This window comes from Oncorhynchus clarkii, chromosome 17, assembly GCF_045791955.1.
Source record: "Oncorhynchus clarkii lewisi isolate Uvic-CL-2024 chromosome 17, UVic_Ocla_1.0, whole genome shotgun sequence".
In the NCBI taxonomy this organism is placed as follows: Eukaryota; Metazoa; Chordata; class Actinopteri; order Salmoniformes; family Salmonidae; genus Oncorhynchus; species Oncorhynchus clarkii.
This window is the reverse complement of record NC_092163.1, coordinates 83,785,789-83,801,177: the sequence shown is the minus strand read 5'-3', so window position 1 is coordinate 83,801,177 and position 15,389 is coordinate 83,785,789. Positions and strand designations below refer to the sequence as shown.

At 43.5% G+C, this 15,389-nt stretch overlaps 2 protein-coding genes across 3 annotated transcripts in view; one reads left to right on the top strand and one right to left on the bottom strand.

The window, feature by feature from the left end:
- LOC139371470 (pyruvate dehydrogenase E1 component subunit beta, mitochondrial-like) overlaps positions 1 to 2,988 on the top strand; it is a 33,630-nt gene extending 30,642 nt beyond the window's left edge. Inside the window, exon 11 of the mRNA XM_071111911.1 lies at positions 2,302 to 2,988. Within this exon, the coding sequence (XP_070968012.1) occupies positions 2,302 to 2,447 (146 nt within the window). The 3' untranslated portion in view covers positions 2,448 to 2,988. The remainder of the gene's footprint in view (positions 1 to 2,301) is intronic.
- The window catches only part of LOC139371469 (stabilin 1), a 300,518-nt gene that overhangs the window by 155,669 nt on the left and 129,460 nt on the right, over positions 1 to 15,389 (bottom strand). The gene's annotated exons all lie outside the window — the stretch shown is intronic.

The window sequence follows — 15,389 nt, the reverse complement described above, 5'->3', positions numbered from 1 at the left end:
GATGACCCATCTCTACGGCCTCTGATGATGAATCATTAATGCTCAGGGTGGGGACTGATGACCCATCTCTACGGCCTCTGATGATGAATCATTAATGCTCAGGGTGGGGACTGACGACCCATCTCTACGGCCTCTGAATGATTAATCATTAATGCTCAGGGTGGGGACTGATGACCCATCTCTACGGCCTCTGATGATGAATCATTAATGCTCAGGGTGGGGACTGACGACCCATCTCAGGGTGGAGGGACAGACAGCCCACCTCAGGCCTCTGAATGATGACTCATTAATGCTCAGGGTGGGGACAGACAGCCCATCTCAGGCCTCTGAATGATGAATCATTAATGCTCAGGGTGGGGACAGACAGCCCATCTCAGGCCCCTGAATGATGAATCATTAATGCTCAGGGTGGGGCCAGAGGACATTTCAGTTGAATGCGTTGTTGTACATCTGACTCAGTATCCCCTTCAGCTTTCCTTGTCCTCCGCTGGCCTGTCTCTTTAACTGAAACGCTCATTAGCTCTTGGAGTCCCATGCAGGAAAAGCTAGACTAGAATAGGTTGCTGGACATTATTTTTGTTAGCGTTTCTTATACCAAGAGACTATTGGAAGAGGGATGCACGCTCTTGTTTGCTGAATGTTAAATACAGCAGCCAATAGAACTCCTGGGTAGTTTGAAGGAAGAGAGAACGCGGTAGGCTATATCAGTTATTACGCGGTAGGCTATATCAGTTATTACGCGATAGGCTTTATCAGTTATTACGCGGTAGGCTATATCAGTTATTACGCGGTAGGCTTTATCAGTTATTACGCGGTAGGCTTTATCAGTTATTACGCGGTAGGCTATATCAGTTATTACGCGGTAGGCTTTATCAGTTATTTAGTGTGTTCAGAAAGTATTCAGACCTGGACTTGTTTTAAACATTACAGCCTTATTTTAAAATAGTTTTTTTCCCTCATCAATCTACACACATTACCCCAAAATTACAAAGCAAAAATGTTTTTTTTTTTAAATACATTTTTGCAATGTGTTAAAAATAAACTGAAATCACATTCTGTAGATTGATGCGGGAAGAAAATGATTTAATCCATTTTAGAATAAGGCTGTAACGTAGCAAAATGTGGAAAAAGGGAAGGGGTCTAGAACCTTCCAGAAGGACAACCATCTCTGCAGCACTCCACCAATCAGGCCTTTATGGTAGAATAGCCAGACGGAAGCTACTCATCAGTAAAAGCCACATGACAGCCCACTTGGAGTTTGCCAAAAGGCACCTAAAGGACTCTCCGACCATGAGAAACAAGATTCTCTGGTCTGATGAAACCAAGATTGATCTCTTTGGCCTGAATGCCAAGCGTCACGTCTGGAGGAAACCTGGCACCATCCCTACGGTGAAGCATGGTGGTGGCAGCATCATGCTGTTGGGATGTTTTTCAGTGGCAGGGACTGGCAGACTGGTAAGGATCGAAGGAAAGATGAACGGAGGAAAGTACAGAGATCCTTGATGAAAATCTGCTCAGGACCTCCGACCGAGGTGACAATTCACCTTCCAACAGGACATCGATCAGAAGCACACAGCCAAGACCACGCAGGAGTGGCTTCGGGACAAGTCTCTGAATGTCCTTGAGTGGCCCAGCCAGAGCCCAGACTTGAACCCGATCTAACATCTCTGGAGAGACCTGAAAAATAGCTGTGCAGCGACGCTCCCCATCCAACCTGACCGAGCTTGAGAGGATCTGCAGAGAAGAATGAGAGAAACTCCCCAAATTCAGGTGTGCCAAGCATGTAGTGTCATACCCAAGAAGACTTGAGGCTGTACTCGCTGCCAAAGGTGCTTCAACAAAGTACTGAGTAAAGGGTCTGAATACTTATGTAAATGCTATATTTAATTTTTGCAAGCAATTCTACAAACCTGTTTTTGCGTGGTCATTATTGGGTATTGTGTGTAGATTGAGGGGGGAAATAATTGAATCGATTTTTTTGAATAAAGTTGTAATGTAGCAAAACGTGGTAAAAGTCGAAGGGGTCTGAATCCTTTCTGAATGCACTGTGTGGATGGGTTATGTCATTGCCTTCAAACCGAGTGAACAGAGCTTTATGGGCAGTTTTCCCAGATCACTCCGGCACGTTAGGCTTAATCTGTATCTGGGAAGCAGCCCATAAAGCAACCTGAAGTTGCATTATGCTAATTGTAGGAATACATACATGGGTGTGTGTTTTTCTGAGAGTTATGACTATTTAAAAACACACACAGACAAGTCATTCTCAGGTTTATGTTTAACAACGATCTGTCCTGTTTCCAGGCCCAGCCTTCAACTACCTGGATGCCCCTGCAGTCCGCGTGACCGGTGTCGACATCCCCATGCCCTACGCTAAGATCCTGGAGGACCACAGTGTACCTCAGATCAAAGACATCATCTTCTCAGTCAAGAAGGTCTTGAATATGTAAACATACCAAATGTCTCCCTCCGACCCCTCCGTTACTTGCAGACCAACCTTATTTACCTTCTCAGTATATACTTATACAATAGTAAGTACTGCAGGAAGTACTTATTTCCCTCCCATGTCAATCCCCCCCCCCCCCCCCCCCCCCATGTCAATTTACCCCCCCTACCCTCCCATGTCAATTTACCCCCCCTACCCTCCCATGTCAATTTACCAGTAAATATACGCACATCGCTACGGGAACATAGTTCTTATTCACACCACGTGGCTACGGGAACATTGTCCTTATTCAGATACATTAATACCTACAATTACTTGCTCTTCTGTTTCCTGATTCGGGGGACAAAGAAGATGGTGATGTCAAGTAAACCAAGTCATCTAGTAGGGATCTGTCATTGATCCATTGGTGAAAAGAAACTCTCTCTAAGAAGAAGAATACATTGTGGATTGTAAAGGAAGTGTATTTCTTATTGTAACATCAAACTATTTTATTGCTATAAATTGCTCTGTTACAGAAATAAACTCCCATTTTATCAGTCTTGAAATATTGCTGTTTTTAATCCCAAGCATAAGCTCTGGATAAGAGTAGCAGCTAAATGACTAAAATGATAAATGTAAGTGCATGGTGATTACATTGAACGACTCGGGACAAATGGATTTTCACTTACAAGCTAATCCAGCCCAGGATCTAGCTGTAGTTCAAATATGCAAATATCTTTGTAGACTAGGTGTTACACGTCCGTCAGTGCGGAAGGGGAGGTGTCATGCAAACGCAACGGAATGCCCGGGACACAAGCTACTAAATGCTGTAATGAGCGAGGACCTAGGAAGAATAAGGCCTCGACCTCGACGATCTCCCTTAAGCCCCGCAATGAAGATGGTAAATTATACAAATGGTCAAAATTCATAACATAATTCATTTTATTTAGAAACTGTTAGTTGACTTAAAATTTTGTTTAACAAAAAAGGAAAAAGTGAATAGCACAAGTATTATAGCATTGGCCATTAACCTCATTAAAGGGAGTAATACCAATAAAATGAATGATTACACAGTAATACCAATAAAATAAACCTGTATCATTCTACTGTTTAATATTGATAATTATAAAATACACTTTAGGAAACATTGAAATCCCATTGTTATTTCGTACTGCAGGATGTTCAGTAGTTTTTTCATATTGGACATGCATATTGGCCTCATTGTAAATAAGAATTTGTTCTTTACTGACTTGCCTAGTTAAAAAAAAAAAAAGGCATCTTACAAAATGTCTATGTTATGTCACAGTGAAAGGGGGAAGGGGTCCATGTGTAGACTCAAGGACCAGAGGAGCCAAGGTAGGTGGCAATGAGCAGGACCCACGGTTGGAGAAAAACAATTATTCAATTGATTTCCGATTAAACATTTCAGGATACATGGCTTGTCTTGAAAAACCGTTGTCCACAGCAGTCCGTAACACTCAGGACACAAAAATGACCATTTAGGTTAGATTTTTTTTTTTAAATAAACCAATATCTTATATAAATACTTTTATTTGTATGATAAGAAGTATAATATGTTTCATAATTATTAAATAACATAGTATAAGGACAGGATTTATTCTGAACCGTTCCAAAAGTCCGTGACCCAGAAGTACTTTGTTATTCTTGCCTGCTTCACAATGGCGTTTATTACCAATGATTGCCTATTATATTGACAAGCTATTCGAGTGACTGCTGTAAACAATGGAAATACATGTCCTCAAAGATGGAAGGCAGGCGGGAGGAGCCGAGATCAGGTGGGACCATTCTATCCAATGAAACGGCAGATACGCTGTGAACCACAGACCATTGAGATACAGGACTGATCTTTGTGTCTTTGCTATTTTAACGTCTGTGACAACATTTTAAAGTAGTTAATTTTCTTAATTGGCTGATCGCTCCCAACGCATGAAAACCCACCCAGTTGACTACTTTAAAAATAAGGAAGCGCTCAATGGCAATGCTAAAACTGGTGATATCCATGATTATCCCTTATGACAACGGGCACAACTCCAATATAACGTAAATTGTTTTTCTCCAAAGTTGCCGGAAGGCCACATGTGTGTCCACTATTATCAGTGCATTCGTAACAACTTAATCATTATGAAACTTGAATTCGATCAAATAAGCCTCACGTAACAAATGAGCAATGACAACCCCCCCCTCCCTCTCACACTTCGTGGCCTTATATTCGTGGACATATTGTAACGACCCTGTGTTTATTTGTGTCGGAGTAAAACCTCTCGCTTCGCCTCTTCCTCTCTGACAGCATACAGACTGGTGCTCAGACTAACTCCCCACAGAAGACCATCCAGGTGGAAGTTGTTAGTTAGCGACAATGTTGTTGATGGTTGGTTGGTTTGTTGGTTGTCTAGTCACGCTATTTGTGGCGCAGGTAGCGGAGCCACACTGAAACATCCTCTTTGATATTGGTGCCATGGTTTAAAATGTCCGACTGACCAACTCACTGCTTCAACATGGATCCCATCTTATTTAGCTACAGAGGAACAAATGCAACATCGCAAACAGGTTGGGTAAATTAATCTCATAAACCTAGTTCATGATACAATGTTTATTGGAAAGGGCGATCGCACAGTTAGCTAGTGTGCAACTAACTAGTATTTGTTTCAGTTAGCTAATGTTAACTGGCTAACGAATGCTAACTGACTAACTAATGCTAACTGGCTAACATCCCCTACTGTTTGTATCCCAGCATCCAATCATGGATGTAGCCAGCTAGTTAACGTTACTACGCTTAAACATGACCTACTATGGTCTGTAAATAATTCGCTTTTGCTATTTTTGCTATGGGAGTTTAGCTAGCTAACTAGTAACCTGTGATAATAAGCAAGGCTGGCTAGTTATTATCCCTATAATGGACTAAATGAGTCGGCATGCTTCAGTTCGTCTACCTGACCCGAACGAATGTGCTCTTATATTCCCTTAAGACTTTGTCTGAATTCCAAACACCTAAAAGCCACACCCTCAAATGAAGTGGACACTTCTGATGACATTTGATGAGTACACACTTGCAGGGCGAGGAAGGGAGGAATTGTAAGTGGACCGCCCTTGTCTGGAAATTCGTCACTCGTTTGTCCCGCAATGATTGTGTTTTCAGCCACCGGTAGTTTGTGGGTTTATTTGCGCTAAGGTCACTTGTGATTGCATGTCTACTTACATTAAATATATAATAATGAATATTGGCCTACTGTATGATAGCTAGAAAATGAATTAGCTAATGTTAGCCTGCCTAGCTGGAACTTCTGAAGAAGGAACATGTTTTAGTTCTACAATTTCCAAAAACTAACCAAATAAATACACAATTACTTTTACGTGACGTGTTTGTGCCATAATGTGCATTAGTAGCACAATTTCAAATGTATTTACATTTGTTTGTACTTAGACTTGTATGTTAACTTCTCCATATTGAGGTTTTACGTTTTGGCCGACTTTTCTTAGCGGATGTACAATCATCGCGAATTGAATTATGGGTTATTTCAGGCCCCGAAGTTAAAATAATTGTGAACTCGATTAAAAACGAGGTTTGAGGGGCTTACGTTGCGGACTTCCCTTGTTTGGCCAATCGTTGGACCAACGACAAATATGTCCGCGGGGATTCCCCCAAAAGCATAATTGAAATACAAGGGGAAAAGGCGTCAATTAGTACCGTTTGTCTATTTTGAGACGCCGTAGCCAGTATTCACTTTCTTGAAATAGTCTGAATCAATCTAAGGTAACTCAAGAAATGTCATTCATTTTGACGTTTCTGCCGAAGAGATGTTAGTCGCGCATTTTGACATCTAACTAAGATGTTTGGTGACAGTATTTTATTTTTTTTATCACATTTTTTTTTGTGTGCATGAGAACAAGTTCTCTCGTTGAATGACAACAAAGATTTTATTGAAGAATCTCTTCTCTTGACCAATCACCTGACGAAGAGGCGTAGACTTCGACTCCATAGAAAATTGTAGGTGCCCAAGCAGCGGAAATGAGTTTGCTAAAGGTTGGCTGTTTCAGCCAGTAAAGGGGGCTTTACTATTCTTGGGTAGCGGAATGACTAACTGCCCTCCAGGCCTGAGGGCACACACTCTCTAGTAGGCTTAAATTGAAGATCTGACAAATTGAAGTGTCAATATCGTCCGCTATTATCCTCAGTAATTATCCATCCATATTGTCAGACCCCGGTGGCTTGTCATTGTTAATAGACAGTACTTTTTTCACCTTTTCCACACAGACTTTACGGAATTCAAAAGTACAATTCTTGTCTTTCATAATTTGGTCAGATATACTTGGATGTGTAGTGTCAGTGTTTGTTGCTGGCATATCAGCCATAAGTAACTGCCAATGAAAAAGTCATTAAAGTAGTTGGCAATATCAGTGGGCTTTGTGATGAATGAGCCATCTGATTAAATTGATGAAGGAGCCGAGTTGGCTTTTTACCCCCAAATTTAATTTATCAATTTTGAGACACCGTAGCCAGTATACACTTCCTCAAGAAATCATACATTTTGACGTTTTTGTCATATATCTTAGAGCTCAATTTTACGCCCTAAGATGTTTGGTGCAGTATTTCTCAAGTCATTTTTTTTCATCATGAAAACGTTCTAAGCTAACGTGGAATTTTAGGTCCCTTTTTTTTTTAGGTATAGGACAAATGCTTGATGAAACATTAAATATGGCCTTACTGCTATTAGCCCATAGAAACACATTGAATAACAGATAGTCCTTACTGCTATTAGCCCATAGAAACACATTGGAAAAACAGATTCATACATGGGGAAAAATAGTAAAAAAATCTATCTAAAGGAAGTTTGTGTTTTAAAGTGTCAGACCTTTTCTTTTGAGAGAAATAAGATCAGAATATTATCCCCCCATATTTAACATTTTTTGGCACTAAATTATATATACATACATACACACACTTCCATTCTTAAAAAAATAAACTGGTACCAGGCTACCTTCAGGCGAGTCTTGTGGGCATCCTACAGCGTCTCACCTTTCCACAGAGGGGTCACATTAGTTTGTAGTCCAAACTGTTGGGACGCGACAGACACAAGTTGGCAGATCGGCGGTACCAACTAGAGACGAGTCCCGCGAGCTTGAGGAGGGCGTAGAGCAAAACGGAGACTCATGTTCGTTAGTCTCATAGGGCAGTCCCTGACTCATGTTCGTTAGTCTCATAGGGCAGTCCCTGACTCATGTTCATTAGTCTCGTAGGGCAGTCCCTGACTCATGTTCGTGAGAGTCTCGTAGGGCAGTCCCCGGCTCATGTTCGTGAGAGTCTCGTAGGGCAGTCCCCGACTCATGTTCGTGAGAGTCTCGTAGGGCAGTCCCCTGCTCATGTTCGTGAGAGTCTCATAGGGCAGTCCCCGGCTCATGTTCGTGAGAGTCTCGTAGGGCAGTCCCCGGCTCATGTTCGTGAGAGTCTCGTAGGGCAGTCCCCGGCTCATGTTCGTGAGAGTCTCGTAGGGCAGTCCCCGGCTCATGTTCGTGAGAGTCTCGTAGGGCAGTCCCCGGCTCATGTTCGTGAGAGTCTCGTAGGGCAGTCCCCGGCTCATGTTCGTGAGAGTCTCGTAGGGCAGTCCCCGGCTCATGTTCGTGAGAGTCTCGTAGGGCAGTCCCCGGCTCATGTTCATGAGAGTCTCGTAGGTCAGTCCCCGGCTCATGTTCGTGAGAGTCTCGTAGGGCAGTCCCCGGCTCATGTTCGTGAGAGACTCGTAGGGCAGTCCCCGGCTCCTGTTCGTGAGAGTCTCGTAGGGCAGTCCCCGGCTCATGTTCGTGAGAGTCTCGTAGGGCAGTCCCCGGCTCATGTTCGTGAGAGTCTCGTAGGGCAGTCCCCGGCTCATGTTCGTGAGAGACTCGTAGGGCAGTCCCCGGCTCATGTTCGTTAGTCTCGTAGGGCAGTCCCCGACTCATGTTCGTTAGTCTCGTAGGGCAGTCCCCGACTCATGTTCGTTAGTCTCGTAGGGCAGTCCCCGGCTCATGTTCGTGAGAGTCTCGTAGGGCAGTCCCCGACTCATGTTCGTTAGTCTCGTAGGGCAGTCCCCGGCTCATGTTCGTGAGAGACTCGTAGGGCAGTCCCCGGCTCATGTTCGTGAGAGTCTCGTAGGGCAGTCCCCGGCTCATGTTCGTGAGAGTCTCGTAGGGCAGTCCCCGGCTCATGTTCGTGAGAGTCTCGTAGGGCAGTCCCCGGCTCATGTTCGTGAGAGACTCGTAGGGCAGTCCCCGGCTCATGTTTGTTAGTCTCGTAGGGCAGTCCCCGACTCATGTTCGTTAGTCTCGTAGGGCAGTCCCCGACTCATGTTCGTTAGTCTCGTAGGGCAGTCCCCGGCTCATGTTCGTGAGAGTCTCGTAGGGCAGTCCCCGGCTCATGTTCGTGAGAGTCTCGTAGGGCAGTCCCCGGCTCATGTTCGTGAGAGTCTCGTAGGGCAGTCCCCGGCTCATGTTCGTTAGTCTCGTAGGGCAGTCCCCGACTCATGTTCGTTAGTCTCGTAGGGCAGTCCCCGGCTCATGTTCGTGAGAGACTCGTAGGGCAGTCCCCGGCTCATGTTCGTGAGAGTCTCGTAGGGCAGTCCCCGGCTCATGTTCGTGAGAGTCTCGTAGGGCAGTCCCCGGCTCATGTTCGTGAGAGACTCGTAGGGCAGTCCCCGGCTCATGTTCGTTAGTCTCGTAGGGCAGTCCCCGACTCATGTTCGTTAGTCTTGTAGGACAGTCCCCGACTCATGTTCGTGAGAGACTCGTAGGGCAGTCCCCGGCTCATGTTCGTTAGTCTCGTAGGGCAGTCCCCGACTCATGTTCGTTAGTCTCGTAGGACAGTCCCCGACTCATGTTCGTTAGTCTCGTAGGGCAGTCCCCGACTCATGTTCGTTAGTCTCATAGGGCAGTCCCCGGCTCATGTTCGTGAGAGACTCGTAGGGCAGTCCCCGGCTCATGTTCGTTAGTCTCGTAGGGCAGTCCCCGACTCATGTTCGTTAGTCTCGTAGGGCAGTCCCCGGCTCATGTTCGTGAGAGACTCGTAGGGCAGTCCCCGGCTCATGTTCGTGAGAGTCTCGTAGGGCAGTCCCCGGCTCATGTTCGTGAGAGTCTCGTAGGGCAGTCCCCGGCTCATGTTCGTGAGAGACTCGTAGGGCAGTCCCCGGCTCATGTTCGTTAGTCTCGTAGGGCAGTCCCCGACTCATGTTCGTTAGTCTCGTAGGACAGTCCCCGACTCATGTTCGTTAGTCTCGTAGGGCAGTCCCCGACTCATGTTCGTTAGTCTCATAGGGCAGTCCCCGGCTCATGTTCGTTAGTCTCGTAGGGCAGTCCCCGACTCATGTTCGTTAGTCTCGTAGGGCAGTCCCCGGCTCATGTTCGTTAGTCTCGTAGGGCAGTCCCCGACTCATGTTCGTTAGTCTCGTAGGACAGTCCCCGACTCATGTTCGTTAGTCTCGTAGGGCAGTCCCCGACTCATGTTCGTTAGTCTCATAGGGCAGTCCCCGGCTCATGTTCGTTAGTCTCGTAGGGCAGTCCCCGACTCATGTTCGTTAGTCTCGTAGGGCAGTCCCCGACTCATGTTCGTTAGTCTCGTAGGGCAGTCCCCGGCTCATGTTCGTTAGTCTCGTAGGGCAGTCCCCGGCTCATGTTCGTGAGAGTCTCGTAGGGCAGTCCCCTTCTCATGTCCGTGAGTGTTTTATTCAAATCAACTATATGTACTGAGCTTGTCTGATGCTTTACGCTCACTGTTTGATTAAATATTTAAGATATACATGACTCGGGGGGGAAACAGAGAGAGCCTATCCTGAAGAAGACTCTTCTCCAGCTGCTGATCTTGGCAGATTCAGCCATTATACTCCTGTAGTTGCTGGTAATAGGTTGTGTCAGGGGCAGCCTTTTCCATTCGGACTGCCAAGTTATATTACCATTTCAACCCGATCTGCAGGCCAGTTATGATTTTCATAAGCATCTTTTCGTGGAACAGTTTCATTTAATTTATAATAGTCTTTTGTATCTTAAAATCATTGTCATGTGGTTCATCTAAATTCTATTTAAATGAAAATGATACCAATCTAAAAATAACTTCCATTGCCAACGATGTAAAAAGAGCCTACATAAAGCCAACAAATAAAAACATAACAGCTTACAGGTAGAAAATATCCTAATTTAAAAAAAAATGTAATAATATCCTGTGAATCACATTGGCTAGGCATGGCATCTCTACAACAAACGTGAAACATTGTATTAACTATTAACTGGGTCCAGCCTAAGCTTGTATGAACTATTAACTGGGTCCAGCCTAAGCTTGTATGAACTATTAACTGGGTCCAGCCTAAGCTTGTATGAACTATTAACTGGGTCCAGCCTAAGCTTGTATGAACTATTAACTGGGTCCAGCCTAAGCTTGTATGAACTATTAACTGGGTCCAGCCTAAGCTTGTATAAAATATTCTGGGCCACAGTGAGCTCGGAACAGACACCGCTGTAGGCTATTTGTGCAAGCGCTCAGAAGTCATCAGGTATTTTATGGCTGGATCAGTGACATTTTTCCCTTTCATCCCGAGTGGCAACCGAGAGCTGGAAATATTTTTCAAAAACATTGAGGAACTATTGTCACTCTCAATGGATAAAAAAATACTTGTTTTGAGGTGAAGAAATAAATAGTACTTTGAGAAGCTCCACAGCTCACTAGTGGTGGTAAGTTAAGACCATCAGAAATACTATCGGACATCCCCATTTATAGGCCTACATTTGCGCGCAGGCCAGCTAGCCTAGGCCTACTTCTATATGAGTAATCAGGTGCGTGTCTTTACTCAAATATTGACATGAGCGCTCCAAAAAAATGACAATAAATAGATTTACATCTCGTAAATGGAATGGAAATAAACCAAAACTTGTTTCTCACAAGTGTAGGATAGGTTTTGAGCTCTGCAAACAACGTGTCCACTCTGAGAATGAGAACGATATACGACTGTAACAATAATATACTGATAAATTAGCAAACATTTCTAAAAACCTGTTTTAACTTTGTCATTATGGTGTATTGTGTGTAGATGGGTAAGAAACATCAATTTAATACATTTTGAATTCAGGCTGTGACACAAAATGTGGAATAAGGCTCTGTACCAGTCAAGGGGTGTGAATACTTTCTGAAGGCTCTGTACCAGTCAAGGGGTGTGAATACCTTCTGAAGGCTCTGTACCAGTCAAGGGGTGTGAATACTTTCTGAAGGCTCTGTACCAGTCAAGGGGTGTGAATACCTTCTGAAGGCTCTGTACCAGTCAAGGGGTGTGAATACCTTCTGAAGGCTCTGTACCAGTCAAGGGGTGTGAATACCTTCTGAAGGCTCTGTACCAGTCAAGGGGTCTGAATACTTTCTGAATGCTCTGTACCAGTCAAGGGGTGTGAATACTTTCTGAAGGCTCTGTATCAGTCAAGGGGTCTGAATACTTTCTGAAGGCTCTGTACCAGTCAAGGGGTGTGAATACTTTCTGAAGGCTCTGTATCAGTCAAGGGGTGTGAATACTTTCTGAAGGCTCTGTACCAGTCAAGGGGTGTGAATACCTTCTGAAGGCTCCTTCTGAAGGCTCTCATTTCTAGCCACCACTTTTGATCTAGCCCAAATGAAATGAATTAAATTGGTGCATGAATGTGATACTCTCATGGCGGAGTGGTATACTGTATTTGACTATATACCGGTATTGATGCACGGACCGGTTTGGGTTTTTACCTGATCTTTTATAACGGTATTTGGTTTGTTAAATGTGATACGGTGTGTTTAACTTCCATTTGTATAGTTTAGTCCGCTACTTGAGTCATCCCTCTCTCTCAATTCAAGGGGTTTTATTGACATGGTTAACATATGTCAACATTGAAAAAGCAAGTGAACTAAATAATATACAAAAGTGAAATAAACAATAAAAATGAACAGTAAACATTAGTCACAGAAGTTGCAAAAGAATAAAGACATCACAAATGTCATATGTGTGTGTATATATATATACACAGGGTTGTAACGATGTACAAAAGGGAAAATAAATAACATAAATATGGGTTGTATTTACAATGATGTTTGTTCTTCACTGGTTGCCCTTTTCTTGTGGCAACAGGTCACAAATCTTGCTGCTGTGATGGCGCACTGGTATTTCACACAGTAGATATGGGAGTTTATCAAAATCGGGTTTGTTTTTGAATTCTTTGTGGTTCTGTGTCATTTAAGGGAAATATGTGTCTCTCATATGGTCATACATTTGGCAGGAGGTTAGGTATGTGCATTTTCACCTCATTTTGTGGGAAGTGTGCACATAGCCTGTCTTCTCTTGAGAGCCAGGTCTGCCTACGGCAGCCTTTCTCAATAGCAAGGCTATGCTCACTGACTCTATACATAGTTAAAGCTTTCCTTAAGTTTGGGTCAATCAGTGGTCAGGTATTCTGCCACTGTGTACTCTCTGTTTTGGGCCAAATAGCATTCTAGTTTGCTTTGTTTTTTGTTAATTCTTTCCAATCTGTCAGGTCTTTTTGTTTTATCATGTTTTGGTTGGGTCTAATTGTGTTGCTGTCCTGGGGCACTGTAGGGTGTGTTTGTGTTTGTGAACAGAGCCCCAGGACCAGCTTGCTTAGGGGACTCTTCTCCAGGTTCATCTCTCTGTAGGTGATGGCTTTGTTTGGGAATCGCTTCCTGTAGGTGGTTGTATAATTTTCTGTGTTTTGATAATTAGCGGGTATCGGCTTAATTCTGCTCTGCATGCATTATTTGGTGTTTTACGTTGTACACAGAGGATATTTCTACAGAATTCTGTGTGCGGAGTCTCAATTTGATGTTTGTCCCTCTTTTTTTTTTTTCTTCTTTTTTTTTTTTGTGAATTCTTGGTTGGTGAGCGGACCCCAGACCTCACAACCAGAAAGGGCAATGGGTTCTGTAACTGATTCCAGTATTTTTAGCCAGATCCTAATTGGTATGTCTACTTTTATGTTCCTTTTGATGGCATAGAAGGCCCTTCTTGCTGTGTCTCTCAGTTCGTTCACAGCTTTGTGGAAGTTACCTGTTGTGCTGATGTTTAGGCCAAGGTATGTATAGTTTTTTTGTGTGCTCTAGGGCAACTGTGTCTAAAATGGAATTTGTATTTGTGGTCCTGGCAACTGGACCTTTTTTGGAACACCATTATTTTGGTCTTACTGAGATTTACTGCCAGGGCCCAGGTCTGACAGAATCTGTGCATAAGATCTAGGTGCTGCTGTAGGCCCTCCTTGGTTGGGGACAGAAGCGCCAGATCATCAGTAGACATTTGACTTCAGATTCTAGTAGGGTGAGGCCGGGTGCTGCAGACTGTTCTAGTGCTCTCGCTAATCAATTGATATATATGTTGAAGAGGGTGGTGCTTAAGCTGCATCCCTGTTTCACCCCACGGCCCTGTGAGAATAATTTTTTGTTGTTGTCAATGTTAACCGCACACTTGTTTGTTAATGGATTTTATAATGTCGTATGTTTTACCCCCCCCCCCCCCACACCACTTTCCATCAGTTTGTATAGCAGACCCTCATGCAAAATGAAGTCTAAGGATTTTTTAAAAATCAACAAAGCATGAGAAGACTTTGCCTTTGTTTGTCAGTTAGGGTGTGCAGGGTGAATACGTGGTCTGTCGTATGATCATTTAGTAAAAAGCCAATTTGACTTTTGCTTAGTACATTGTTTTCATTGAGAATATGTACGAGTCTGCGGTTAATGATAATGCAGAGGAATTTCCAAGGTTACTGTTGACGCATATCCCACGGTAGTTATTATGGTCAAATTTGTCTCCACTTTTGTGGATTGGGGTGATCAGTCCTTGGTTTCAAATATTGGGGAAGATGCCAGAGCAAAGGATGATGTTAAAGAGTTTAAGTATAGCCAGTTGGAATTTGTGGTCTGTATTTCATTGATACCATCAACACCACAGTCCTTTTTGGGTTGGAGGGTTTGTATGTTGTCCTGTAGTTCATTCAACGTAATTGGAGAATCCAGTGGGTTCTGATAGTCTTTGATGGTTGATTCTAAGATTTGTATTTGATCATGTATATGTTTTTGCTGTTTGTTCATTGTTATAGAGCCAAAAAGATTGGAGAAGTGGTTTAACCATACATTTCCATTTTGGATACATAATTCTTCGTGTTTGTTTCAGTGTTTTCCAATTTTCCCAGAAGTGGTTAGTCTATGGATTCTTCAATTACATTGAGCTGATTTCTGACGTGATGTTCCTTCTTTTTCCGTAGTGTATTTCTGTATTGTTTTAGTCATTCACCATAGTGAAGGCTCAGGTTTTCTGGGTCTCAATTTTTTTGGTTGGACAGGTTTCTCAATTTCTTTCTTAGGTTTTTGCATTCTTCATCAATCATTTGTCATTGTTGTTCATTTTTCTTCGGTTTTCTGTTTGATTTTTGGATTTCATAGGGAAGCTGAAAGGTCAAATATGCTGTTTAGATTTTCTACTGCCAAGTTTACATCTTCACTATTACAGTGGAATGTTTTGTCCAGGAAGTTGTCTAAAAGGGATTGAATTTGTTGTTGCCCAATTATTTTTTTAATTAGGTTTCCACACTACTTTCCTTCCATCTATAGCATTTCTTAATATTACTCAGTTCCTTTGGCTTTGATGCCTCATGATTGAGTATTGCTTTGTTCAAGTAGACTGATTTTGTTGTGATCTGATCAGGGTGTCAGTGGGCTGACTGTGAACGCTCTGAGAGACTCTGGGTTGAGGTCAGTGATAAAGTAGTCTATAGTACTACTGCCAAGAGATGAGCTATAGGTGTACCTACCATAGGAGTCTCCTCGAAGCCTACCGTTGACTATGTACAGACCCAGTGTGCGACGGAGTTGTGACCTGTTTTTGTTGGTTATGTTGTGTCTAGGGGGGCGGAGGGAATGCTGTTACCTCCAGGCAGGTGTTTGTCCCTCTGTGTGCTGAGGGTGTCAGGT